This window comes from Bufo bufo, chromosome 4 (assembly GCF_905171765.1).
Source record: "Bufo bufo chromosome 4, aBufBuf1.1, whole genome shotgun sequence".
In the NCBI taxonomy this organism is placed as follows: Eukaryota; Metazoa; Chordata; class Amphibia; order Anura; family Bufonidae; genus Bufo; species Bufo bufo.
This window is the reverse complement of record NC_053392.1, coordinates 602,501,244-602,528,198: the sequence shown is the minus strand read 5'-3', so window position 1 is coordinate 602,528,198 and position 26,955 is coordinate 602,501,244. Positions and strand designations below refer to the sequence as shown.

Genomic DNA, 26,955 nt, shown 5'->3' with positions numbered 1-26,955 from the left:
TTGGCGGCAGCAGTGTCAGGAGAAGGCCAACGAGTGGCACAATGACAGAGTCTGGAGGTGGTGACAGCAGCAGCATCAGCAGGATACCACAGAGTGGCAAGGTGACATAGTGTGGATATGGCAGCAGTATCAGGATACCACAGAGTGGCAAGGTGACATAGTGTGGAGATGGCAGCAGCAGCTGCATCAGGGGAAGGCCAATGAGTGGCACAATGATAAAGTCTGGAGTTGTCAGCATTAGGAGAAGGCCACCGAGTGGCACAATGACAGAGTCTGGAGGTGGCGACAGCAGCAGCATCAGGAGGATACCACTGAGTGGCAAGGTGACATAGTGTGGCTATGGCAGCAGCATCAGATTACCACAGAGTGGCAAGGTGACATAGTGTGGAGATGTCAACAGCAGCATCAGGAGAAGGCCACCGAGTGGCACAATGACAAAGTCTGGAGTTGGCAGCATCAGGAGAAGGCTACCAAGTGGCACAATGACAGAGTCCGGAGTTGGCGGCAGCAGCGTCAGGAGAAGGCCAACGAGTGGCACAATGACTGCGTATGGAGTTGGCAGCATTAGGAGACGGCCACTGAATGGCACAATGACAGAGTCCGTAGTTGGATGCAGCGGCATCAGGAGAAGGCCACCGAGTGGCACAATGACCGTGTCTGGAGTTGGCAGCAGTATTAGGAGGCCACCGAGTTGCATAATGACAGAGCCTGGAGGTGGCAACAGCAGCAGATTCAGGAGGATACCACAGAGTGGCAAGGTGACATAGTGTGGATATTGCAGCTGCATCAAGATACCACAGAGTGGCAAGGTGACATAGTGTGGAGATGGCAGCAGCATTACTAGAAGACCACCTAGTGGCACAATGACAGAGTCTGGAGTTGGTGGCAGCAGCAGCAGTGTCAGGAGAAGGCCAATAAGTGGCACAATGACTGAGTCTGGAGTTGGCAGCATTAGGAGAAGGCCACCGAGTGGCACAATGACAGAGTCTGGAGTTGACTGCAGCAGCAGCATCGTGAGAAGGATGAAATCACCAAATTACGTCAGTAAAGATTTCACCACAAATATTACTGCAGCGCTGAACGCTGAAAAAATGTAGTTTTTCTACCAAAATACGTAACTAAAGATTTTACCACGTATAACTGCAACAGTGAACGCTTAATATATTTTGTTTTCCTACCAAAATACGTCACTAAAGATTTCACCACAAATATTACTGCAGCGCTAAACGCTGAATGAATTGCTTTTCTACTGAAACACGGCAGTAAAGATTTCACCACAAATATTATTGCAGCGCTGAACTCTGAATAAATTTAGTTTTTTCACCAAAATACGTAACTAAATATTTTACCACATATAACTGCAACAGTAAATGCCGAATATATTTTGCCTTTCTACCGAAATACGTTAGTAAAGGTTTCACCACAAATATTACTGCAGCGCTGAATGCTGAATAAATTGCTTTTGTACTGAAATACGTCAGTAAAGATTTCACCACAAATATTACTGCAGCGCTGAACGCTAAATAAATTTTGTTTTTCTACCGAAATATGCCACTAAACGCTTTCAACACATATAACTGCAGAAGTGAACTGCGTATATATTTCTAATTTTGTACTGAAATAGGCCAGTAAACGCGTTTAGCACAAATACAGTGGATATAAAAAGTCTACACACCCCTGTTTTCAGGTTTCTGTGATGTCAAAAAATGAGACAAAGATAAATCATTTCAGAACTTTTTCCACCTTTAATGTGACCTATAAACTGTACAACAAGTGTGCACACCCTCTTATAACTGGGGATGTAGCTGTGTTCAGAATTAAGCAATCACATTCAGAATCATGTTAAATAGGAGTCAGCATACACCTGCCATCATTTAAAGTGCCTCTGATTAACCCCAAATAAAGTTCAGCTGCTCTAGTTGGTCTTTGCTGAAATTTTCTTAGCCGCATCCCTCAGCAAAAGCCATGGTCCACAGAGAGCTTCCAAAACATCAGAGGGATCTCATTGTTAAAAGGTATCAGTCAGGAGAAGGGTACAAAAGAATTTCCAAGGCATTAGATATACAGTCCGGATCAAAAGTTTAAGACCACCTGTTTTTCAGCTGATCAAAAGTTTAGGACCACACCTCCAAAAAAAAACTAAACCCCCCCAAAACATAAATCCAACTTCCAAACATAAACTCAGTAATGAGTAGCTCCGCCGTTATTGTTGATCACTTCAAAAATTCGTTTCGGCATGCTTGATGCAAGCGTTTCCATGAGATGAGTGGGAACATTTCTCCAAGTGGTGAAGACGGCCGCACGAAGGCCATCTACTGTCTGGAACTGTTGTCCAGTTTTGTAAACTTCCCTTGCCATCCATCCCCAAAGGTTCTCAATTGGATTTAGATCAGGGGAACACGCAGGATGGGCCAAAAGAGTGATGTTATTCTCCTGTAAGAAGTGCCTTGTCCTGCAGGAATTGTGTACTGTAGCGTTGTCCTGTTGAAAAACCCAGTCGTTACCACACAGGCGAGGGCCCTCAGTCATGAGGAATGCTCTCTGCAACATCTGGACATAGCCAGCGGCCGTTTGACGCCCCTGCACTTCCTGAAGCTCCATTGTTCCACTGAAGGAAAAAGCACCCCAGACCATTATGGCGCCCCCTCCACTGTGGCGCGTAGAAAACATCTCAGGTGGGATCTGCTTGTCATGCCAGTAACGTTGGAAACCATCAAGGTTACATTTTTTTTCATCAGAGAATAAAACTTTCTTCCACCTTTGACTGTCCCATGTTTGGTGCTCTCTTGCAAAGTCCAAACGAGCAGTTCTGTGGCGTTCAAGGAGACGAGGTCTTTGAAGACGTTTTTTGTTTTTTAAGCCCTTCAGTCTCAGGTGCCGACTGATGGTTATGGGGCTGCAGTCAGCACCAGTAAGGGCCTTAATTTGGGTCGAGGATCGTCCAGTGTCTTGACGGACAGTCAATTGGATCCTCCGGCTCAGTGCTGGTGAAATATTTTTGGGTCTTCCACTTGACTTTTTTGTTCCATAACCCTCAGGATCATTTAAGAAATTCCAAATGACTGTCTTACTGCGTCCCACCTCAGCAGCGATGGCACGCTGTGAGAGACCCTGCTTATGCAGTTCAACAACCCGCCCACGTTAATAAAGGGAGAGTTTTTTTGCCTTTGCCACCACAACCTGTGACTACCTGACAGAAAATGACAATGAATCCACATCTTTGCACAGATTTGGCCTTTTAACCCCATAGGGACCCATGACGTACCGGTACGGCATGGATCTCGAGTCCTTAAGGACCCATGACGTACCGGTACGTCATGTGTTGTTCCGATCACCGCCGCCCGACGGGCGGTGATCGGAACAAGGTGCCTGTTCAAATCATTGAGCAGGCACCTCGGCTAAATGCGCGGGGTTATCCCGTGACCCCCCCCCCAGTGTCGGCGGTGCGGTTTGCGGCTTTTCTAAGTTGCGGCGGCGGTAATGCCATCGGGTCTCCATGGGCCTGTGGGGGGGACCCGATGGCATGGAAGGCAGCGCGAATGTCTAAGGAAGGCATCACGCTGCCTTCCGGTGATGAGCCTGTGAGATCCAGCCCCCTGGATCTCACAGGCCGGAAGCTGTATGAGTAATACACACAGTATTACTTATACAGCCAATGCATTCCAATACAGAAGTATTGAAGTATTGGAATGCATTGTAAAGGATTAGACCCCCAAAAGTTCAAGTCCCAAAGTGGGACAAAAAATAAAGTGAAAAAAAAAGTTGAAAAAAATAAAGTTTTCCCCCCAAAAAATTACAAGTTTCAAGTAAAAATAAACAAAAACATCATTTTCCCCAAATAAAGTTAAAAAAAATTGGTTAAAAATAGGGAGGGGGGGGGGAGTTTACATATTAGGTGTCGCCGTGTCCGAATCGACCGGCTCTATAAACATATCACATGACCTAATCCCTCAGATGAACACCGTAAAAAATAAAAACTGTGCTAAATAAACAATTTTTTGTCACCTTACATCACAAAAAGTGTAATAGCAAGCGATCAAAAAGTCATATACACCCCAAAATAGTGCCAATCAAACCGTCATCTCATCCCACAAAAAATGAAACCCTACCTAAGATAATCGCCCAAAAACTAAAAAAAACTATGGCTCTCAGAATATGGAGACACTAAAACATGATTTTCTTTTTGTTTCAAAAATGATATTATTGTGTAAAACTTACATAAATAAAAAAAAAGTATACATATTAGGTATCGCCGCGTCCGTATCGACCGGCTCTATAAAAATATCACATGACCTAACCCCTCAGATGAACACCGTAAAAAATTTAAAATAAAAACTGAGCCAAATAAACCATTTTTTGTCACCTTACATTACAAAAAAGTGTAATAGCAAGCGATCAAAAAGTCACACGTACCCCAAAATAGTGCCAATAAAACCGTCATCTCATCCCGCAAAAATCATACCCTACCTAAGGTAATCGCCCAAAAACTGAAAAAAATTATGTCTCTCAGACTATGGAAACACTAAAACATGATTTTTTTTTGCTTCAAAAATAAAACCATTGTGTAATACTTACAAAAATAAAAAAAAGTATGCATTTTAGCTATCGCCGCGTCCGTATCGACCGGCTCTATAAAAATATCACATGACCTAACCCCTCAGATGAACACCGTAAAAAAAAAAAAAAAAAAACTGCTAAATAAACAATTTTTTGACACCTTATATCACAAAAAGTGTAATAGCAAGCAATCAAAAAGTCACACGCACCCCAAAATAGTGCCAATAAAACCGTCATCTCATCCCGCAAAAATCATACCCTACCCAAGGTAATCGCCCAAAAACTGAACAAATTATGGCTCTCAGAATATGGAGACACTAAAACATGATTTTCTTTTTGTTTCAAAAATGATATTATTGTGTAAAACTTACATAAATAAAAAAAAAGTATACATATTAGGTATCGCCGCGTCCGTATCGACCGGCTCTATAAAAATATCACATGACCTAACCCCTCAGATGAACACCGTAAAAAATTTAAAATAAAAACTGAGCCAAATAAACAATTTTTTGTCACCTTACATTACAAAAAAGTGTAATAGCAAGCGATCAAAAAGTCACACGTACCCCAAAATAGTGCCAATAAAACCGTCATCTCATCCCGCAAAAATCATACCCTACCTAAAGTAATCGCCCAAAAACTGAAAAAAATTATGTCTCTCAGACTATGGAAACACTAAAACATGATTTTTTTTTGCTTCAAAAATAAAACCATTGTGTAATACTTACAAAAATAAAAAAAAGTATGCATTTTAGCTATCGCCGCGTCCGTATCGACCGGCTCTATAAAAATATCACATGACCTAACCCCTCAGATGAACACCGTAAAAAAAAAAAAAAAAAAACTGTGCTAAATAAACAATTTTTTGACACCTTATATCACAAAAAGTGTAATAGCAAGCAATCAAAAAGTCACACGCACCCCAAAATAGTGCCAATAAAACCGTCATCTCATCCCGCAAAAATCATACCCTACCCAAGGTAATCGCCCAAAAACTGAACAAATTATGGCTCTCAGACTATGGAAACACTAAAACATGATTTTTTTTATTTCAAAAAAGAAATCATTGTGTAAAACTTACATAAATAAAAAAAAGTATACATATTAGGTATCGCCGCAAAAATTAATAAAATAGTAAATCTGCCAAAAAAGTGAAATTTTGAAATTGTATCTCTATTTTCCATTAATTCTTGTGGAACACCTAAAGGGTTAACAAAGTTTGTAAAATCAGTTTTGAATACCTTGAAGGGTGTAGTTTATAGAATGGAGTCATTTTTGGGTGGTTTCTATTATGTAAGCCTCGCAAAGTGACTTCAGAACTGGTCCCTAAAAATTGGGTTTTGAAAATTTCTGAAAAAATTCAAGATTTGCTTCTAAACTTCTAAGCCTTGTAACATCCCCAAAAAATAAAATATCATTCCCAAAATGATCCAAACATGAAGTAGACATATGGGGAATGTAAAGTAATAACTATTTTTGGAGGTATTACTATGTATTATAGAAGTAGAGAAATTGAAACTTGGAAATTTGCAATTTTTTTTACAAATTTTGGGTAAATTTGGTATTTTTTAATAAATAAAAATGATGTTTTTTATTTTCATTTTACCAGTGTCATGAAGTACAATATGTGACGAAAAAACAATCTCAGAATGGCCTGGATAAGTCAAAGCGTTTTAAAGTTATCAGCACTTAAAGTGACACCTTAAGGGGTTAAAGGCATGTGGTCCTAAAATTTGGATCAGCTGAAAAACAGCCTGTTTCAGTTTAATCATTATTTTCAATTAATTGAATGCTCAAAAAATGCTTTGTCTCACTCTCTTTTCTTCTTGTTGCATGTTGAAGATCCAACAATGTAAAATATGATTTTTTGCCATTTTTCAAGTGGTCTTAGACTTTTAATCAGGACTGTACCATGGAACACAGTGAAGACAGTCATCATCAAGTGGAGAAAATATGGCACAACAGTGACATTACCAAGAACTGGACGTCCCTCCAAAATTGATGAAAAGACGAGAAGAAAGCTGGTCTGGGAGGCTACCAAGAGGCCTACAGCAACATTGAGGCTGGGTTCACACCGGAGCGTTCTGAAAGGAGCGCTCTGTATGCGCGATTGTACGGGCGTTTACAATCGCGCATACAGAGACAAGCGAACACACATTGTCGCGCGTTCCCGAAAGTCTATGTACGGGAACGCGCGACAAACGCCCGAAAAAACGCTCATGTACTTGTTTGAGCGTCGGGCGTTTTACAGCGCGATCGTACGCGCTGTAAAACGCCCAGGTGAGAACCATTCCCATAGGGAAGCATTGGTTTCTCCTTGTTGTGCGTTTTACAGCGCGTAGGAACGCGCTGTAAAACGCTCAGGTGTGAACCCAGCCTAAAGGAGCTGCAGGAATATCTGCCAAGTACTGGCTGTGTGGTACATGTGACAACAATCTCCCGTATTCTTCATATGTCTGGGCTATGGGTAGAGTGGCAAGACGAAAGCCTTTTCTTACAAAAAAAAAACATCCAAGCCAGGCTACATTTTGCAAAAACACATCTGAAGTCTCCTAAAAGCATGTGGGAAAAGGTGTCATGGTATGGTCTGATGAAACCAAGGTTGAACTTTTTGGCCATAATTCAAAATATATGTTTGGCGCAAAAACAACACTGCACATCACCAAACGAACACCATACCCACAGTGAAGCATGGTGGTGGCAGCATCATGCTTTGGGGCTGTTTTTCTTCAGCTGGAACTGGGGCCTTAGTTAAGCTAGAGGGAATTATGAACAGTTCCAAATACCAGTCAATATTGGCACAAAACCTTCCGGCTTCTGCTAGAAAGCTGAACATGAAGAGGAACTTCATCTTGTAGCATGACAACGACCCAAAGCATACAATCAAATCAACAAAGGAATGGCTTCACCAGAAGAAGATTAAAGTTTTGGAATGGCCCAGCCAGATCCCAGACCTGAATCCGATTGAAAATCTGTGGGGTGATCTGAAGAGGGCTGTGCACAGGAGATGCCCTCACAAAATGACAGATTTAGAGTGTTTTAAGAAGAGTGGGCAAATCTTGCCAAGTCAAAATGTGCCATGCTGATAGACTCATACCCAAAAAGACTGAGTGCTGTAATAAAATCAAAAGGTGCTTCAACAAAGTATTAGTTTAAGGGTGTGCACACTTATGCAACCATATTATTTTATTTTTATATTTTTTCTTCCCTCCACCTAAAAGATTTCAGTTTGTTTTTCAATTGAGTTGTACAGTTTATAGGTCACATTAAAGGTGGAAAAAGTTCTGAAATAATTTATCTTTGTCTCATTTTTTTACATCACAGAAACCTGACATTTTAACAGGGGTGTGTAGACTTTTTATATCCACTGTAACTGCAAAAGTGAACAGCGTATATATTTCTCTTGTAGTACTGAAATACGACACTGAACGCTTTCAGCGCAAATAACAGTACAGGTGAACTGTGTATATATTTCTCTTTTTGTACTAAAATAGCCCAATAAACATTATCACCACATATAACTGCAGAAGTGAAATGCGTATATATTTTTTTTCTGTGCTGAAATAGGCCACTAAACGCTTTCGCCACAAATAATTGCAACATTAAAGTGCGTGTATATTTTTATTTTTTGTACTAAAATAGACCACTAAAGGCTTTTCAACATAGCACTTGCACCTCCATAACAAGAACAAATTGCTGGAATGACAGAGCTGTATAATCTTGTCCTGCACTTGTAAAACGCTTTTCTAGCACTGTCCCGACTGCTTTATGACGTCTCTCCCTGCACTAAGATGCTGTGAAATGATTCCTCCCTATCCTTTCTCTGCATTTTTAAATTGTTTTTTCAGTCTTTTTTTTCACAATGAGATTTTTCCTATTGCTCTCCCTAGCGCCTTCTCACGTCTGTCCTGCACTTAGAACGCTGAATCTACGATGGCCACCATATTTATATAATAATACACATAAAATTATACATAATGTGATTCGCTACCACGAAGCGCAAGAAAATTCGCATTTGTTGCAAATTGAATATTTCCTGAAATTCGGATCGAATTCTACTTTGTCAGCTTCGATTCGCTCATCTCTATATATGATGTCTGATTTAATTTTTTTTACATTAGTCATGGGATAACCCCTTTAAGCTTACATGGTGAAGCCCCTGGTGCCCATGGGTAATGCATGCAAAGAAACTGCTGCAGCCAAAGCTTCCCAAAATGGTGGTGGCTGTATCCTCTATGGAAAGCGTTCACCAAAGGCACAGATGCAAGCACTAGGACCTCCTGTATCTGCCTGCATTTTGAATTTTTGGTGATTTAAAAAAATATATATAACATCTTCCATGTTACTATCAATATTTAAAAATATATATTTTTTAAATTATATAATCTCACAATTTCCACGCTGGCCACTAGGCCTAATAATAGGTCATGATTTCATTCTATGGTTTCATTTCTATTTTATTCTATTTTTTTCTATTTTTTCAATTTTTTATTTTTTTTTTACATTATACATTCATAGGCCTCATGCACACGACAGTTGTTTTTCGCGTCCGCAAAGTGTGCGTCTGCCTAAAAAAATGAATGCGGCATCCGTTTTTTTTTTTTTTTTGGGAGGATCAGTTTTTTTTCCCACAGATCCCTTGTAATAAATGCCTATCCTTGTCCGCAAATGTGAAAAAAGTAGGACATGCACTATTTTTTTTTGCTGAAGGGAAACACGGACAACGGAGGCGGAACACAAACGGATGAACTATCAGCATTTTTTGGCTGACCCATTGAAATGAATGGGTCCCCATCCTATCCGCAAAAAAACGGAACGGAGGCCGAGAAAAACAACTGTTGTGTGCATGAGGCCATATCGAAGACATGAAAATGATAAAGGAACACATATGGAAATTAAGCAGCAAACAGAAAAGTGTTGGAATTTTTTTTTATATTTTAGGTTCTTCACAGTAGCCCCCTTTTCCTTTGATGACATTTAGCATTCTCTCAAGCAGCTTCATGAGGTAGTCTCCTGGAATGGTTTGCAATTAACAGGTATGCTTGTCAACAGTTAATTTGTGGAATTTCTTGCCTTTATAATGTGTTTAAGACCATCAGTTGAGTTGTGCAGTTTTATACAGAGTTTAGCTCTACTCTTCTACTCTTCTAATCCACATTATGTCAAGAACCACTTAATTAAGTAAAGGGAAATGACAGTTCATCATTACTTTAGGACATGAAGGACAGTCAATCCGGAATACTTCCAGAACTTTGAAGGCATCCTCAACAGCAGTCATGATTAAAAACTAGGGATGAGCGAATCGAATTAGAATGTATTGGCTCCGATGAGCCAAAGTTATTACATCTGATTTGTGCTTAGTAGGACCATCATTTTAACAGGACAGTGACCCCAAACATACCTCCAGGCTATGCAAGGACTATGTGACCAAGAAGGAGACTGATGGAGTACTGTGTCAGATGGCATGGCCTCCTTATCCACCCTAACTTAACCAAATTAAGGATAAGTTGGACGGCAAAGTGAAGGAAAAACAGCCAACAAGTGCCCAGCACATCTGGGAACTTCTTGAAGACAATTGGAAAACCATTCCAGGCGAATATCTCATAAAGCTGATCGAGAGAATGCCAAAAGTGTGCAAAGCTGTGATCAAAGCAAAAAGGGGGACTGTGAAGAACCTAAAATATAAAACATATTCTGGATTGTTTAACACTTTTCTGTTAGCTACTTAATTCCATACGTGTTCCTTCACTGTTTTCATGTCTTCAATATGAATCTACAATGGAGAAAAAGAAAAGAAATGAAAGGGTATGTCCGAACTGCATATTACAAAAAACCTGGTAGACGCAAACAATGAAGTGGTTGTCAAATGTGAATCAACTGGATTCTATGCAGGGGCTTCTGTAGGAGGTATGGAGGTAGCAGTTACACCCAGCTCCTGAGGCCTGGGGGTGCCCAAGGACGCCCCTTCCATAAAAGATGATACTATTATTATCAATGGTACATGGTAGGTGGGGCCCTGGTAAAGACTTTGCACTGTGGCCCAGAAGCTTTACATTGTGTCACATAAAGAAGTTACTGTACCTTGAAATGGAAGATCCCGGCATAGTCTTTTTCAAAGGATTGATTTGATGGAACCACACGGAAGAGGCAATCTTGATTCATGGTGAGACATGCGACGGAGGCGAGGAACCAACAGTCCACTGTGTAAAGGAAGAGTCAAGGGTCAAAGGTAATGTCTCATGTATTTCATTTTAGTTTGCAATAATTTGGAGTAAGTCTTAAGAACAGCAATAATGAATTTGTTCTTTTTTTTTAACCCCTTCTAAACATCCGCCATATACTGTATGTACCCGGGTCTTTAAAAATGGAGCATGCTCCAGAGTGGATCGAGCTCCATAACTAGTGGGTGCCTGCTGCTTCATACAGCAGACACGAGCAGCTAATGTCTGCAACCATCAGTAATGCCTATTGCGGACATTTACCCCCTCAGATGCCATGGTCAAATGTGACCACGGCATCTAAGAAGTCAGAAACCCTGAAGTGTGCTTTTTACGGGCTGCAGATATCGGGGAGAAGGCGTTCATTCTAAGAAATGAGCCTTAGCCTGTATTTGGCTACTTTCACACCAGCGTTTTTGCTGGATCCGTCCTGGATCAGCAAAAACGCTTCCGTTCTGATAAAGCAACCGTCTGCATCCGTTATGAACAGATCTGGTTGCAATATCTTTAAAATAGCCAAGACAAATCCGCCATGAACACTAATGAAAGTCAATGGGGGACGGATCAATTTTCTATTGTGTTAGAGAAAACCGATCCGTCCCCATTGACTTACATTGTGTGTCAGGACGGATCCGTATTGCTACGCACAACATCGCGGACAGAAAAACGCTGCTTGCAGCTGAATGCATTCTGGTGCATTCTGTTTCATTAAATTCAGTTTTGTCCCCATTGACAATGAATGGGGACAAAATGGAAGCGTTTTCCCCCACCATTGAGATCCTATAACGGATCTCAATAACGGAAAGGGAAAGCGCAAGTGTGAAAGTCGCCTTAGGCTTCCAGGCTCACTACTTGTATATTACAGTTCAGGCCAGTCGGTGGCAGCACTAAACTGTAATATACCTATTTCTGTATAGGATAATGCAGAAAATTCCATTACCCTAGACAAATTGCGTTCTTATGATTGTATGTTGTGGTCCACTTGGAGACCTAATAAAAAGTTTATTTTAATTTTTTTAAAGCAAAAAAACTTTATGGAAAATATAAAAAAAAAATTTTTTTTTAAATATATAAAAATTCTAATCATTCCTCTTCCCCCCAAAATCAAAACACTTAAACAATAAAATAAAAAAAACATCATGGGCATTGCCCCGTACTATTAAAATATATAAAACTTGTAGCGGTGAATGGCGTAACGGAAAAGAAAATAATTATTTTTCATCACTTGAAAAATTTGAATACAAAGTGATCAAAAGTCATACAAACCTAAAAATGGTATTATCAAAAACTACAGATCATTCCACAGAAAATGAGCCCTAACACACCTCTGTAAAAGCGAATTTCTCAAAAATTCGATTTGGCTGGTTCGCTGAATTTTTCTAAAAAATTTGGTTCGATCCGCATTTATTTGTGGCGAATCACATTAAAAAACGGCTATTTCCTGGCTGCAGAGAGCCTTTATAGTGGTGTAGAACACTGTGCCTTTGTAGTAATACGCATAGGGAGTCTACTGTGGTAGTGAAACAATACTGTGAGTCAGTATAACATGCAGATGACAGGCGTCGCTCTTAGAATCACTGCACACTTCACTTATTTGGTCAGTCACGGGGGAAAAACTGACCAAATAACTAAAGTGTAAACTCAGCTTTACAGGTCAATGTTAGTGCCAAGAAGAAGCGCACTCCTTTTACACCGTTGGCAGCTGATTCCACATAGATGTCTACAGAACTTGTTCTATTAAACACTTATACAAGTAGGGCCCCCCAACAGAGTGGAGAGGGTGTCAGCAGGGTGCTGACGTCACTGATTATTTTGCCCCTCCTCTGATCCGTCAGAACAATAAGCCCCAAAAAACTGATCCTGTCTGAGGAGCATCCGCCTTTACTCGGTCAGCATTCGGTCAATAATCCATCAGTATAAGCCCAAAAAAACAGGAGTTGAACCAAAACAGAGATAACACACGTGAATGGAATATTTGCATGTCTTCTGTGTTTTGTACCCACTCCTGCTTTTGGCTACCAAATTATAAACCAATTCTGCAAAATAGGGACCATGTCATGCAGGCCCTACAGCTGTTGCATAGACAGGATCCGTTGTGCGTCTCATTTTTCCTTCCTTCTCACAGATCAGAAGAAGGGTCAAATAAATGATGATGTCAGCCAGGCCGAAAGGCAAAATAGTGGCCCAGTCATGAAGTGCGGAGGGTGGGAGCACCATGAGAAGTCCACAGAGTGGCTCTATTACATAGTGGTAAGGTGGAAGCAGCATGAGGAGACCACAGAGTGGCACAATGACAGTGTGGAGGTGGCGGCAGCAGCAGCAACAGGAGGAGGCCACAGGGTGGCACAATGACAGTGTGGATGTTGCGGCAGCAGCAGCAACAGGAGGAGGAGTCTGGAGGTGGCAGCAGCATCAGGAGGAAGCCACAGAGTGGCACATTGACAGTGTGGAGGTGGGGGCAGCATCAGGAGGAGGCCACAGGGTGGCACAATGACAGAATGTGGAGATGGCAGCAGCATCAGGAGGCCACAGAGTGGCACAATGAGAGTGTGGAGGTGGCAGCATCAGGATCAGGAGGAGGCCACAGGGTGTCACAATGCATTGTGAAGGTTGCAGCAGCAGCAGCAGCATGAGGAGACCACATAGTGGCACAATGACAGAGTGTGGAGGGGGCAGAAGCAGCATAATCTGAAGGAGGCCACAGGGTGGCACAATGACAAAGTGTGGAGGTGGCAGCAGCATCATCAGCAGGCCACAGAGTGGCAAGGTGACATAGTGTTGAGGTAGCAGCAGCATCAGGAGACCACAGAGTGGCAAGGTGACATAGTGTGAAGGTGGCAGCAGCATCAGGAGACCCGAGTGACAGAGTGGGGAAGTGAGTGGCAATATCAGTACCAGCTGAAGATGATGGGTGAAAGAAGGAGCACATGGCATCAGATGTGTCGCATCAGGCGGGTGGCAGAATCAGAAGCTGAGGCAGGTAGCCAGAAGAAACCGGTATATTTTCAAAGTGTTGGTGTGGCACCATGAATGATCTAGTCTGATGCATCAGGCTTGGTGGGTGGAAATCCTGGCTCTTCCACACTTGATTCATCTTGACAAAAGTCAGTCTCTACACATTTTGGGTATCAAAAAACCAGTCCAGCAAAATCTGTCTTCCAAAAACCGTATGGTATTCCTTTCCTTCTGTGCCCTGCCGTGTGCCCATGCACACACATGTATTTTCTTTCCTTGTCCGTTCGGTTTTTTTTGCGGACCGTATGCGGAACCATTCACTTCAATTGGTCCGCAAAAAAAAACTGACACCACTGTGTGTGCATTTGGTTTCCGTATGTCCGCATGGCCGTTCCGCAAAACAGTAGTGCATGTCCTATTATTGTACATAAATCACAGTCCGTGGCTCGATTAAAGTCAATAGGTCCGCAAAAAATACGGAACACAAACGGAACACCACTGTATTTCATCACTTTTTTGCAGATCCGTGCTGTGAATTCTAAGGCCAGGCCCACAATAGCCATGTGCTTTTTTGTAACTCCTTATTGCCTCATTCTTTTGTCCGTATACGATCCACAAAAACGGAACACATACGGAAACCATACGGGTAAGTTTTGTGGCAAAACACAAGGGATGTAGACCCCATCAGATACGGAACAACGGATCAGTGAAAAGCGGACTGCAAAACAACAATGGTCGTGTGCATGAGCCCTTAGGGAGTACACTGTGTTGTGGAAATTTTATTAGGATATGTATTTAATATATTGCGTATTGTCATCATGTCTCTCAGTGTCAGGGTAAACCATTGGAGTGGATATCTTCCCGTGTATGTCGAAAGGAACGTGCGTTTGTTGTCTCTAGTGCGCCTGATCAGCCGCTGGAGAGAATGACGTTGTCCTGTAAATAAACATGCATGAGGATCATAGTAATTTTATCTGGCATTGATCACTGAGCAAGGCTGGATAAAATTAGCTCCAGTGGTAATGGTAGGTTATAGTATAAATGTGTTTGTTAGCTAGCTAGGTTATTGTAAATGATTATGTCTTATGTCTTATATTCCTATGTCATCACTTCCTGTATCCTTGTCTTGGGCCAGCCCCTTTTTACACCTTTTGTTAGTAAATAAAAGGTGAGCAGACTGGGAAGCACGGGGGAGTCTCTCAGGATTTTCAAGGAAGATGGTAACACGTGTGTTTGTCTCTGACTGGGGCTGAGGGAAGGGGGACTCACCTTTTTCCTTACACAAACTTTGATGCGAGATGATTACAACTATTAATGTTTACCACAACAGTTGGCGACCACGAATTAGAAAGCTAATTTTTTTCCCCGCTATTAGCAAAACTTAAAGGAGACACAGCTTAATTTTCAAAAAGCAAAAAAGGCCGGCATAAGGTAATATCCTTTTTCCTTACTCTCATTGTTGAGAAAGTTTTGCTCTTTGGGAATTTAAATCTGTGTACTCCAATCTGCTGATATCTGGAAAGAAATCTACTTAAAAAGAACCTTATTGGTGTATATGATTGTTGTCTGCTGCATCAAGGGGTGTAAGGATAAGGTGATAAGGTTGTATGATGAGATTGTATGATGAGAAGTAGACAGGGTATTGTGTTTTTTGTAACTTTTAACTTTTATGTTACTTTGATTTTGTAAGAGGCAATTTTATAGAGGTTTATAGAGGCAGCAATTGGTTTTAGTGTTTGTACATTAGAGACAGCATTTAGGGAGTATTTTTATATTGCTAACCTGTAAATCACCCACAGAGTGGAGGTTGTGCTCTGGTTTCAGGGAGTATGGAACAGGGAATATAGAAACTGTTTTTATTGTTGGATTTTGTACACACTATCTTGATTTCCTCTGTGCTTCCATGTGCTTGGCGGCCATCTTTACCATGTGCTTGGCGGCCATCTTTACCATGTGCTTGGCGGCCATCTTTACCATGTGCTTGGCAGCCATCTTTACCATGTGCTTGGCGGCCCATCTTAGTCAGTTTACTATGGAAAGCGATCTGATTGTTTTTGCCTGAAATGTTAGTTTTGTCAAATGATTATCTTGTCTTTTTGTAACCTTTCTATGTACAGTTTTATTTTGTTTTGATACGTTTTGTGCTGGATATCAGTGGAGTGTTCGGTTATGTTATAGCTCAGTGACCAGTCTGATACAGGAATCATTGTGTGAACATTAGTGGCAGTTTAGTGGTGAAATCGTCCTATAGTTGATGATTCTGCTTAATGTTTGTATATCTGTGGCTGTTACACTGAATTGTAGACTTGTTTGGCATAATTAAATTGCCAGAGTTATTGAAACAACCGTTGGAGAGTAATGTGTCTGGGATTGGAGGCAATGTATGGGCTGTAAGCATGGAGAAGTCTGAGGACTGTGGTTCAGATAGTGGAACCGACTCAGGGATGGAGATGGACAATGTGTCTGACCCTGGAGTTGGGCGTATTAACACAAGGCCAGAAGATTCCTCAGATGAGTCCGTGGTAAGTGGACTCAATATGGTTAATGTTGTGCGCAAAATCAAATTGCCATGTGCCCAGGCAAGGTATTATGCAGGGAGGCGAGGTATTCTTTGTTTTGCATGCAGGGAATACGGGCACATTGCACGATATTGTAACGTTGCTAATGGCAACAGACACAGGTTTGTTAAGTACCCCAGAACCACACCAGCACGATGGGGCAATGGTCCCAGACATGCTTCTTTGCAAAGGCAGAGACAGCAAAGGTCATTGATCAATGAAGCAGATTTTAAATCACAATATGAACGGTTAAAATGTGAAAGAAACCGGTTTTGGGACCTTGTGATGTTAGATCCTGCTTCTCTGGTAAAATGAATCTGAAGCTGTTTGGGGCTGGGCAAATTAACATTTCAATTACTGGGTGGGTAGAATTTCTCCTGTACGGTTTCAGGGGAACCCCCAGGACATTGATTTGTTAATTCAGTCCTATACAATTGTATGTGTTCCTAAGGTTTTAGTTTTTGTATGCGTTTTGGGTTAAGGTAAAATTAACTTTTTACTGAATCTCAATGTATGTAGCAGGACTGTCTGTAACTGAAGTTTGTTATGTTTGTTTTTCTCTCCTGTTTACAGGTCTTCTTATTTTACTAATCCATTTATTATTATTTTTTAGGTTTTTATTGAAGTCTCTTTCAGTTTTTCCTTATTTACCAACCCATTTTTATTTTTTAGCCTATTATTAATTTTTTCCTTTTTATTAATTTTTTTAGGTTTTTCATATTTTGTTTTTTTTCTCTTTTTTCTCTTTCTTTCCCTCTCTTTTCTCTGCAGATTTGGTTAGGAGTACTGGGGGTCGCATGATATTGTGTGGGAACTACTGTCTGAATTCAAGGGTTGCTGCTGAGTGAGAGGTTTTTGATCAGTCACTGCAAAAAGGGCTTCGTGTGCTGTTCAGCTTGACTATATAGAATCATATCGGCAAAGGAAAGTGAGTTGATGAGCATTTTTTTTTAAGGAGACAAGGTGATATATATCACCCGGGCTTACCAATAGCTGTGTGTTCTCCACTACAGGTCAATTGGAAGCCCTATCCTGTGGTCAGGTCACTATTCAGAGCCAAAACCGAGGCTGGTATATCTCATTAGGAGACTCAGAGGGCCGCCGTGTGTCGGCAAGAGCCCTTTTCCTCACACTGATTACTCCTTTTCCTGAGGTCTAACTAGGGTGAACGGAGTCCGTGTGTCGGTGCCAGAAACCCTGGGGGCACCTCAGAGGCAAACGAAGGGGAGTAACAGCCGCCCAGCGTGTGTCGCAGGGCAGTCCTTGCGTAGGTCGCGGGACAATTCCTTGCGTAGATCGCGGGAAACTGGAGATGGACGCATCTACTTTTAGAAGGCTCGAGCATGAGTTTAGGGTAATTTAGGGAACAGAAGGGTACCACTTCTGACTATAGGATAGCCAAGCAGTACATGAAATCCATCTATGGAGGAGGAGTTGTTAAGCCCCTCAAAGATTGGCACCAATGGACTGTAGGTTCAGAGTGGACCATCCCCAAAGAAGGGACCTTTGAGGTCTGGATTTGGGAAAAGTTTGTCCGTGAATTCCCCACTAGACTCCAAAGCCATGGTTCCCTCCAGAAGGCAGAACTGTGGCTGCACAAATCCATCGAGCTCCAGCAACAGGGCATTCAAAAGTCCCAGACAGTGCGAACTAACACTGTCATGTAATCCCGTCCCGCTAGGACTGCAGAGTCCAAGAGAAGCGCTTTTCTCTTTCTCTATCTCTCTGTCATCTCTCCATCTAACCTTGAGACGATGCACCATGTTTAATCCAGCTTCTCTTCGTCCTGGTTTTAAGGACGATGAGAAGGGGGGAAAGTGGTGCAGAAAACAACGATCTTCAAACTTTCTAACCTCTCAAATGTCAATCCTTTTCTTTGCTGGTACTTGGGTCTGATTTTTGCAAAGAAGGTAAAAATCACGGCCGATCCATGGCCTGAATGTTCCACTGTAACCCTTTTATTCCATCAGGTATGCCCCCAGGCAGCCCCACGGGTTATCACCCGATGTCCACCACCGGGTTCGGGAGTTCTCTTCCGGACCCAGACTCAATAACCAGTGTTCATTCTAGTCAACCAGGTGATTGGGTCGTGCTAAAGAAACATCCGAGGACGGGACTAGAGCCGAGATATCTTGGGCCATTTCAGGTGCTGCTGATGACGCCAACCTCTCTGAAGTTCGAAGGACGAGACAACTGGATCCACACCGGTCACTGCAAGAAGCTGCTCAACTAAGTCAAAGAATGCAGAGTATCACTTTTGTTTATTTGTTACAAGGAGGCATTTGTTGATAGACGATACATTATTAATATTAGCTCTGGCTCCTCCTCCTTGCTTATTAATCCTGTATGGGTGTCCGGGCAGCTAGGCGACCCGTAGATGTGGGATCCTCCAGTTGTGAGGAAGGTTATGCCTGGCTAGCAGACACCATTGACAAGGGTCAGGCCCATACTGACAGGAGCAGGACAGAGGCGGAGCTATGACTAGTGACGGTTAGAATCCTTTTTAAAGCTTTGGGAGGTCTTGGGGCTCACTGGTTTTCCATTGGATCCAGGTGAAAGGAAATGGGACATGTACTTATGTTTTTTGTTTCCATTCCTTCTATACGCCGGAGTGAGATGTTCCTGATGTCTAATCGACTGAGTTACCGAAGACCGAACAGACAAGATGCCCTGAAGACCAAACCATGGACCAGATGCAGAGGATCCCAAACCAGCCGGCGACCAACGCGAAACGTCACCTCCCGAAGAAAAGAAGACGTGTCAAGATTGACTTTACAAAGATTGTTTTTTTCAAAGAAGAAGATCGAGATCCGTCGAGGGACATTGGCGAGCATATGACAAAGAGGAGGGACTGTTGTGGAAATTTTATTAGGATATGTATTTAATATATTGTGTATTGTCATCATGTCTCTCAGTGTCAGGGTAAACCATTGGAGTGGATATCTTCCCGTGTATGTCGAAAGGAACGTGCGTTTGTTGTCTCTAGTGCGCCTGATCAGCCGCTGGAGATAATGACGTTGTCCTGTAAATAAACATGCATGAGGATCATAGTAATTTTATCTGGCATTGATCACTGAGCAAGGCTGGATAAAATTAGCTCCAGTGGTAATGGTAGGTTATAGTATAAATGTGTTTGTTAGCTAGCTAGGTTATTGTAAATGATTATGTCTTATGTCTTATATTCCTATGTCATCACTTCCTGTATCCTTGTCTTGGGCCAGCCCCTTTTTACACCTTTTGTTAGTAAATAAAAGGTGAGCAGACTGGGAAGCGCGGGGGAGTCTCTCAGGATTTTCAAGGAAGATGGTAACACGTGTGTTTGTCTCTGACTGGGGCTGAGGGAAGGGGGACTCACCTTTTTCCTTACACAAACTTTGATGCGAGATGATTACAACTATTAATGTTTACCACAACAACTGTGACACATCATCATCAGGGCTGCTACTACTCCCATCTTCTGTTCTGACTCAGGGGCGCGCTGCAGGGCATGGTATGGTAATTGCAATAAATGGGAGCCAATGTCCATAGACAAAATCAGTCTTTAGAGGAGGACCTCTTACAGAAACAGGGAAGTGATAAAGTCCTAAATAGAGAGTCTATTCACATAGGGACACATTTATTAAGACCATTCTTAATAATAGCATTCTTAATACAGAATGCTTACTAAAATGTCATTTGAGGGGTTAAAAAATAAATGAATTCACCTCATCCACTTGATCACCTCATCCTATCTTCATTCAGCAGGACCTGCGCTGACGTCACCGCGCTCACCCCGTAGTGAGCGCGATTACGTCATCAAAGGTCCTTTTGCAGGTCCTGAAAGAAAAAGAAAGAAGGCGATGCCGGCTGCGCGATCAAGTGGATGAGGTGAGTTCATTTTTTATTTTTTTTAACCCCTCAAATGACATTTTAGTAAGCATTCTGTATTAAGAATAGTGTTATTTTCCTTTATAACCATGTTATAAGGGAAAATAATAAAAACTACAGAACACCTCACCCAAACCTGAACTTCAGTGAAGAAGTCCGGGTTCGGGTCTGGGTACCACAATCAGTTTTTTATCACGCGCGTGCAAAATGCATTGCACTCGCGCAGAAAAAATGATCAACGCAAAGCAATCGCAGTCAAAACTGACTGCAATTGCGTGCGAACTCGCGCGGGTTTACCGCAATGCACACGCGACGCATCCGGAGCAAATCCGGGACGCCCGTGTGAAAGAGGCCTAAGGCTACTTTCACACTAGCGTTTTTGCTGGATCGGGCAGGGTTCAGCAAAAACGCTTCCATTACTGATAATATAACCGACTGCATCTGTTATGAACTGATCCGGTTGTATTATCTTTAACAACCCAAAACGGATTCGTCATGAACTCCAATGAAAGTCAATGGGGGATGGATCCGTTTTCTATTGTGTCAGAAAACGGGTCTTGCTCTGGATCCCAGGATGGAAAGCAAACCGCAGCATGCTGCTCTCCAGTATGAGAACGGAATTCGAATGCATTTTGGAGCATTCCGTTCTGTTCAGTTATGTTTTGTCCCCATTGACAATGAACGGAAAATATTAACGCTAGTGTGAATGTAGCCTTAGCTGGCAATTGTTCTGCCAGAGTTAAGAAGAGGCGCCGGTCACTCCATAACTTCCGCGCATCCATCTACATTTCTAAATGTAAGACGTCTTTCTTGCTGTCTTACATTTAGACCTTTTTCTAAGCCTAAAACAGGTGTAGAAAATGTTGAGTGAGATTGGCCTGCCGGCCCGTCCCCTTCTTCGCCCACACCACGCCCGCAATTTTAGACCTGCCATTAGCAGGGCGAAGTCGCAGATAGTGGCGCAACTAACTGTTGCGCCGCTATGTGTGCCTGAAATACGCCTAATTTTGGTCGTATTTCAGCATAGTAAATGACCCTTAGGGCTATTTCACATGAGCGAGTCCATTGCGGGAATCGCGCTCCGTGTGTGAGTGTGATCCTCCGCTCTGGACTTGCAGGAGCGCACGGCATTATCATGATTTATAATGCTGTGTGTCTCTGCTTGGCCTTTTTTCCACAGAATCATAGTGACATAAATCTGTCGGTATGATTCTGTAGAAATAAGGTCAAGCAGAGACACATAGCATTATAAACCATGATAATGCCGTGCGCTCCTGCAAGTCCAGAGCGGAGGATCACACTCACACACGGAGCGCGATTCCCGCAATGGACTCGCTCGTGTGAAACAACCCAATATGGATGATAACACTATATACTATAAGGGTCTAGTATATAGTGTTATCATCCATATGCAGGGGCGGACTGACCGGTCGGGCACTTCGGACATGGTCCGAGGGCCCGGCCGGGATGGGGGCCCGCCGCAGAATAACAATGTGTTATGCTGGCCTGGTAATGGTGGTAATGGCAGCGGGGCCCGGTGCACTCACTGTATTCTATCGCACCGGGCCCCGCTCACTGTAATACAAATTTTCATATGTGAACAAGAACAAGAGAAATCCTCTGCTATCCTCTCCCTCTCTGTACTCACAAACTCAGTAGCAGGCAGGCCGGGCGGCAGCGCAACTCACTGACGTCACGCGCCTGCTCCGCCTGCTTCATTTATAAAGTGGGAGGAGCAGGCGCGTGACGTCAGTGAGTTGCGCTGCCGCCCAGCCTGCCTGCTACTGAGTTTGTGAGTACAGAGAGGGAGAGGATCGCGGAGGATTTCTCTTGTTCTTGTTCACATATGAAAATTAGTATTACAGTGAGCGGGGCCCGGTGCGATAGAATACAGTGAGTGCACCGGGCCCCGCTGCCATTACAACACCAGATGCCAGCCCCCAGACCCTGTATTGGGGGTCATTCACTCACAGGGACACTGTTATGGGGGGATCTGTGGATGACACATATATAGCATAAGGTGCTATATATGTTTCACCCACAGTGCCATCCACAGAGCCCCCACGACAGTGCCACCCACAGAGCCCCCACAACAGTGCCACCCACAGAGCCCCCACAACAGTTCCACCCACAGAGCCCCCACAACAGTGCCATCCACAGAGCCCCCACAACAGTGCCATCCACAGACCACCATTAGTTCAAAACCCACCAAAAGCACACCTTTTGGTTCAAAATATTTTTTAATTTGGCTATTCCCCACCCCTCTTGTAATTGTTCCGCTACTTGTGGGCTGCGTAGGCATGAGTTCGGTCACTTCGGTGCGCAATCCCGTCCTGCAGCGCGTGATCCCGCGAGACCCGCCGCTGTAGGTCACGGGTCTCGTGGGATCACGCGCCGAAGTGACTGAACCCATGCCCACGTAGCCCGCAAGTAGCAGATCAGTGGAACAAGTACAAGGTGGAGGGGACTGTTTCTAACAGAGGCTCACTAATGGACGCTGAGATTAGATCACCCCATACGAAAGCATTGAATCAATGCTTTCCTATGGGGAAATGCATCAAATACCAGACCAAAGGTCTGTTTTACTCCAGGAAGCCCTCAGGTGACTGCCAGCGACTAGAGGCTGACTTATTGCTGGAACGTAAACAATGCAGTTTCTCTAGAACATTGCAGCTCGATTTGCAAAAGGGACACTGTACCCAGACCACTTCAATGAGCTGAAGGGGTCTGGGTGCCTTTTGTGTCGCTTTAACTTTGAAATCTTATTAAAGATTGTGTAGGGTGTGGCTGGAGGCGGGGCTATGAGGCGGGACAAGGGTGGGGCTTGCAGCAGAGCATGGGTGGGGCCTGTAAGGGGGCCCTTGATTTATTTTGCCCGGGGGCCCTGAGGGTTCTCAGTCCGTCCCTGTTCATATGTCCTATGTCTGAAATATATCTTTAACTTTTCATATTTCATTGAATTCAGCTCCACTTACATAAGCCTCCCTGTCGGATATCTTCACGTTCTGCCCCTCCTATGATAAACACTGCGTTCTTCATTAATTCCTGTAAAAATTAAACGCCTTTTTTTATTTATTTTTTGGCAGCAGTCATAAACCCATATCATTACCTAAAAATATTATATAATATATATATATATATATATATATATATACACAGTACGGACCAAAAGTTTGGACACACCTTCTCATTCAAAGAGTTTTCTTTATTTTCATGACTATGAAAATTGTAGATTCACACTGAAGGCATCAAAACTTTGAATTAACACATGTGGAATTATATACATAACAAACAAGTGTGAAACAACTGAAAATATGTCATATTCTAGGTTCTTCAAAGTAGCCACCTTTTGCTTTGATTACTGCTTTGCACACTCTTGGCATTCTCTTGATGAGCTTCAAGAGGTAGTCCCCTGAAATGGTTTTCACTTCACAGGTGTGCCCTGTCAGGTTTAATAAGTGGGATTTCTTGCCTTATAAATGGGGTTGGGACCATCAGTTGCGTTGAGGAGAATTCAGATGGATACACAGCTGATAGTCCTACTGAATAGACTGTTAGAATTTGTATTATGGCAAGAAAAAAGCAGCTCAGTAGAGAAAAACGAGTGGCCATCATTACTTTAAGAAATGAAGGTCAGCCGAAAAATTGGGAAAACTTTGAAAGTAAGGGCTATTTGACCATGAAGGAGAGTGATGGGGTGCTGCGCCAGATGACCTGGCCTCCACAGTCACCGGACCTGAACCCAATCGAGATGGTTTGGGGTGAGCTGGACCGCAGAGTGAAGGCAAAAGGGCCAACAAGTGCTAAGCATCTCTGGGAACTCCTTCAAGACTGTTGGAAGAACATTTCAGGGGACTACCTCTTGAAGCTCATCAAGAGAATGCCAAGAGTGTGCAAAGCAGTAATCAAAGCAAAAGGTGGCTACTTTGAAGAACCTAGAATATGACATATTTTCAGTTGCTTCACACTTGTTTGTTATGTATATAATTCCACATGTGTTAATTCATAGTTTTGATGCCTTCATAGTCATGAAAATAAAGAAAACTCTTTGAATGAGGTGTGTCCAAACTTTTGGTCTGTACTGTATATGTATATAATTATCGGCAAAGACATTTATACAGCACAGCTGAGATCACTATTGGTGGAAAGTCACATGGACATGTTCATGCAGTGATTCACTAAGCCACTGCTAGTGGATGAAGTTGGGAGAATGTGCTGTATATTTCTGAAGATTAGGTTTGCATTGTTTTTTACTATAGACATGGGCTTTAAGCTGAAGCAATGCCTCTGAAATGCTGGGCTTGGCCTCCTCTCTGTACAGTCAGTCATAGAGTACAGTCTGAGCTTGAGTCTGACAAGCTGCTGAAGGAGTTGCATCCAGTCTTGACAATCAGAACCAGCTTATTTGAGACCCAAAGAAGACTCCAGTTAGTGAACCCCTGAGGTGGTGTGCAAATAAGGAACCCCTGAGACGGTTGAGCAGCTGTAAGATGGAGTGCAAGGATTTAGCCTGTGAGGGTAATGCACGTTTATGGCTGCTGGACTTCTTAGCCCTGGTTAGGGCACCTTTGGCTTCTCGCAGCCCTTTCCGGCTCAATTAGTAGTGCTGGTTTTGGAGTTGCATCTAGTTAAAAAAAAATAATGAACCTCTCAGGTGGGCTCCAAAGATAACCCCTGCTTTAGCCAGTATTCGTTGAAACTTGTGCCTCCATTTTGTGTGGAGGGGTTTGTGACCTTTGAACTTCAGTAAAGACTCTCCATTTTGTTCAACTGCACTTGGCTGCCTGTCTCTCATCTTATAACTCTGCACTACGACACCATCAAGGGCACCCCTCCAACTATCAGACAGGAGACACTGATAGGGTCCCCCAGGGGAAACCATTGCTAGTCACAACAACCAGGTGCACACCATCCCTGTGACAGCCCTGGGAACGCGAGAGAAGGATCCAGCCACCGAGAGTGTGCGATGGGCGGCTGCGCCCCAGGGCCCTCTATGTCGCGTCACAGGTGTAGGAAATGCTGAGTGGTATGCTGCTGCCTAAAATGTCTCTTTATGTGTGTCACGGTGCTCCTACCTGAACCCCAGGCTTTGGCTCCAAAGCAATAAATAGGGGGAATAATTGAGGAATTTGAAGAAATAACTTGAGTCCAGACCTTGAGATAAAGTTCAACAGCAGCTTTACTTGCATAAATGTTTCTTCCAACAGTTTACAGGCTTTGTCTTGGTTCCCTTAGACTTTCTCTAAGGTATGCCAAGGGAAAAAGGTTTACTTAAAAGAACTGTCTAAATAAATTTGATGCACTAGTGCAAATCCCTGGAGGGTGGAGCATGACACAGGGATTAATAGAGAATTTTTGGGTCCTACCCCCACACGCTGTACACTAGGTGTAATTTATTGTAATGTTGTTCAGGGCATCAGTCACATTGAATGTAATGGCTGTCTGTGAGCAGCATATTACAAAACAGGATGAGGTGTTTGATATAGTTTCGTGGGGAAAGATTTAGTATAACTTGTGATTTACCAGTATCAATCCCTGCTCCTTACAATAGGTCCAGAGGGCAGTCCCACTTGGTAAGACCACCCATCAGACTCCAATACTATCTCAAGTTATACTGAGACTAACAAGATATATATATCAATCCGCTCAGCGTCTCCTGTTGTAAAACATGGTGTCAAAAGAGCAGCACATTCAACGGGAGCAATCCGAACAGGAAGCAGTTCAGAGAATGTACAGTAATGATATCATTTCACATATTTAACTTCTTTCCTACTGCCTCCTCTAAAAAAAAAAAAAAAGAAGAAGAATATACATAGACATTAGTCTTAAACAGGTTCTTACCGAAGCCCTCTCCCACACGAGCCCCTTTACATTTTCTGACTCTGGACCATATTTGTCAAATCCCATAGAGGCCGGAGCAGCGGGAAATTCTGGATCTTTAAATAAAGTGCCAGAGGCCAAGCATTCTGCCTTCAGTTTCTCAAAGTCTTGATCCTTAAATTTTACTGGGTTGTTGATGGAGCCAAGACGCGCAGCTTTAGAGGCAACTCCGGACATGATGTGAAGCTCTCTGCGCTGTAGTGAATGATTATAGAGAATCCGCAGGGAGGTATTTATACTGAGTTATATGCTAAATAAAACCCCGGAGATATGGATCACACTGGTGGGGTGAGGTATAGCTGTGTTTACCTGGCTATGTACACATTTAATGATTCATAAAAATACATAACACCAATGTCTTATCTTTATTATTAACCCCTTCAGTACCGGGCCACTTTTCCCCTTAAATCCCAGGCTGATTTTTGCAAATCTGACGTGACACTTTATGCGGTAATAACTTTGGAACACTTTTACTTATCCAAGCCATTCTGAGATTGTTTTCTCGTGACACATTGTACTTCATGACAGTGGTAAATTTGAGTCAAAATATTTCATTTTTAGTTTACAAAAAATTTGGAAAAATTTAAATTTCTCTGCTTTTAAAACTAAAATAGCTATTACTTTACATTTCCCATATGTCTACTTCATGTTTGGTTCATTTTGTAAATGACATTTTCTTTTTTTCGGACATTAGAAGGTTTAGAAGTTTAGAAGCAAAGCTTGAAAATTTTCAGAAAATTTACAAAACCCACTTTTTAAGGACCGGTTCAAGTCTGAAGTCACTTTGTGGCTCTTACATAATAGAAACCACCCATAAATGGCCCCATTTTAGAAACTAAACCCCTTAGGCTGAGTTCACACGGGCGTTGCGGGAAAATGTGCGGGTGCGTTGCGGGAACACGCGCGATTTTTCCGCGCGA

The 26,955-nt window shown here is 42.7% G+C and overlaps 1 protein-coding gene across 1 annotated transcript in view; it reads right to left on the bottom strand.

Annotated features, from left to right (window-relative positions):
* Positions 1-26,232, bottom strand: part of LOC120999597 (calpain-8-like) — a 68,264-nt gene extending 42,032 nt beyond the window's left edge. Inside the window, exons 1-3 of the mRNA XM_040430553.1 lie at positions 25,997-26,232; positions 23,131-23,200; positions 10,639-10,757 (exon numbers count right to left, since the gene is read on the bottom strand). Coding sequence (XP_040286487.1) covers positions 10,639-10,757; positions 23,131-23,200; positions 25,997-26,212 — 405 coding nt within the window. The 5' untranslated portion in view covers positions 26,213-26,232. The remainder of the gene's footprint in view (positions 1-10,638; positions 10,758-23,130; positions 23,201-25,996) is intronic.
* Positions 26,233-26,955: the final 723 nt, after the last annotated feature.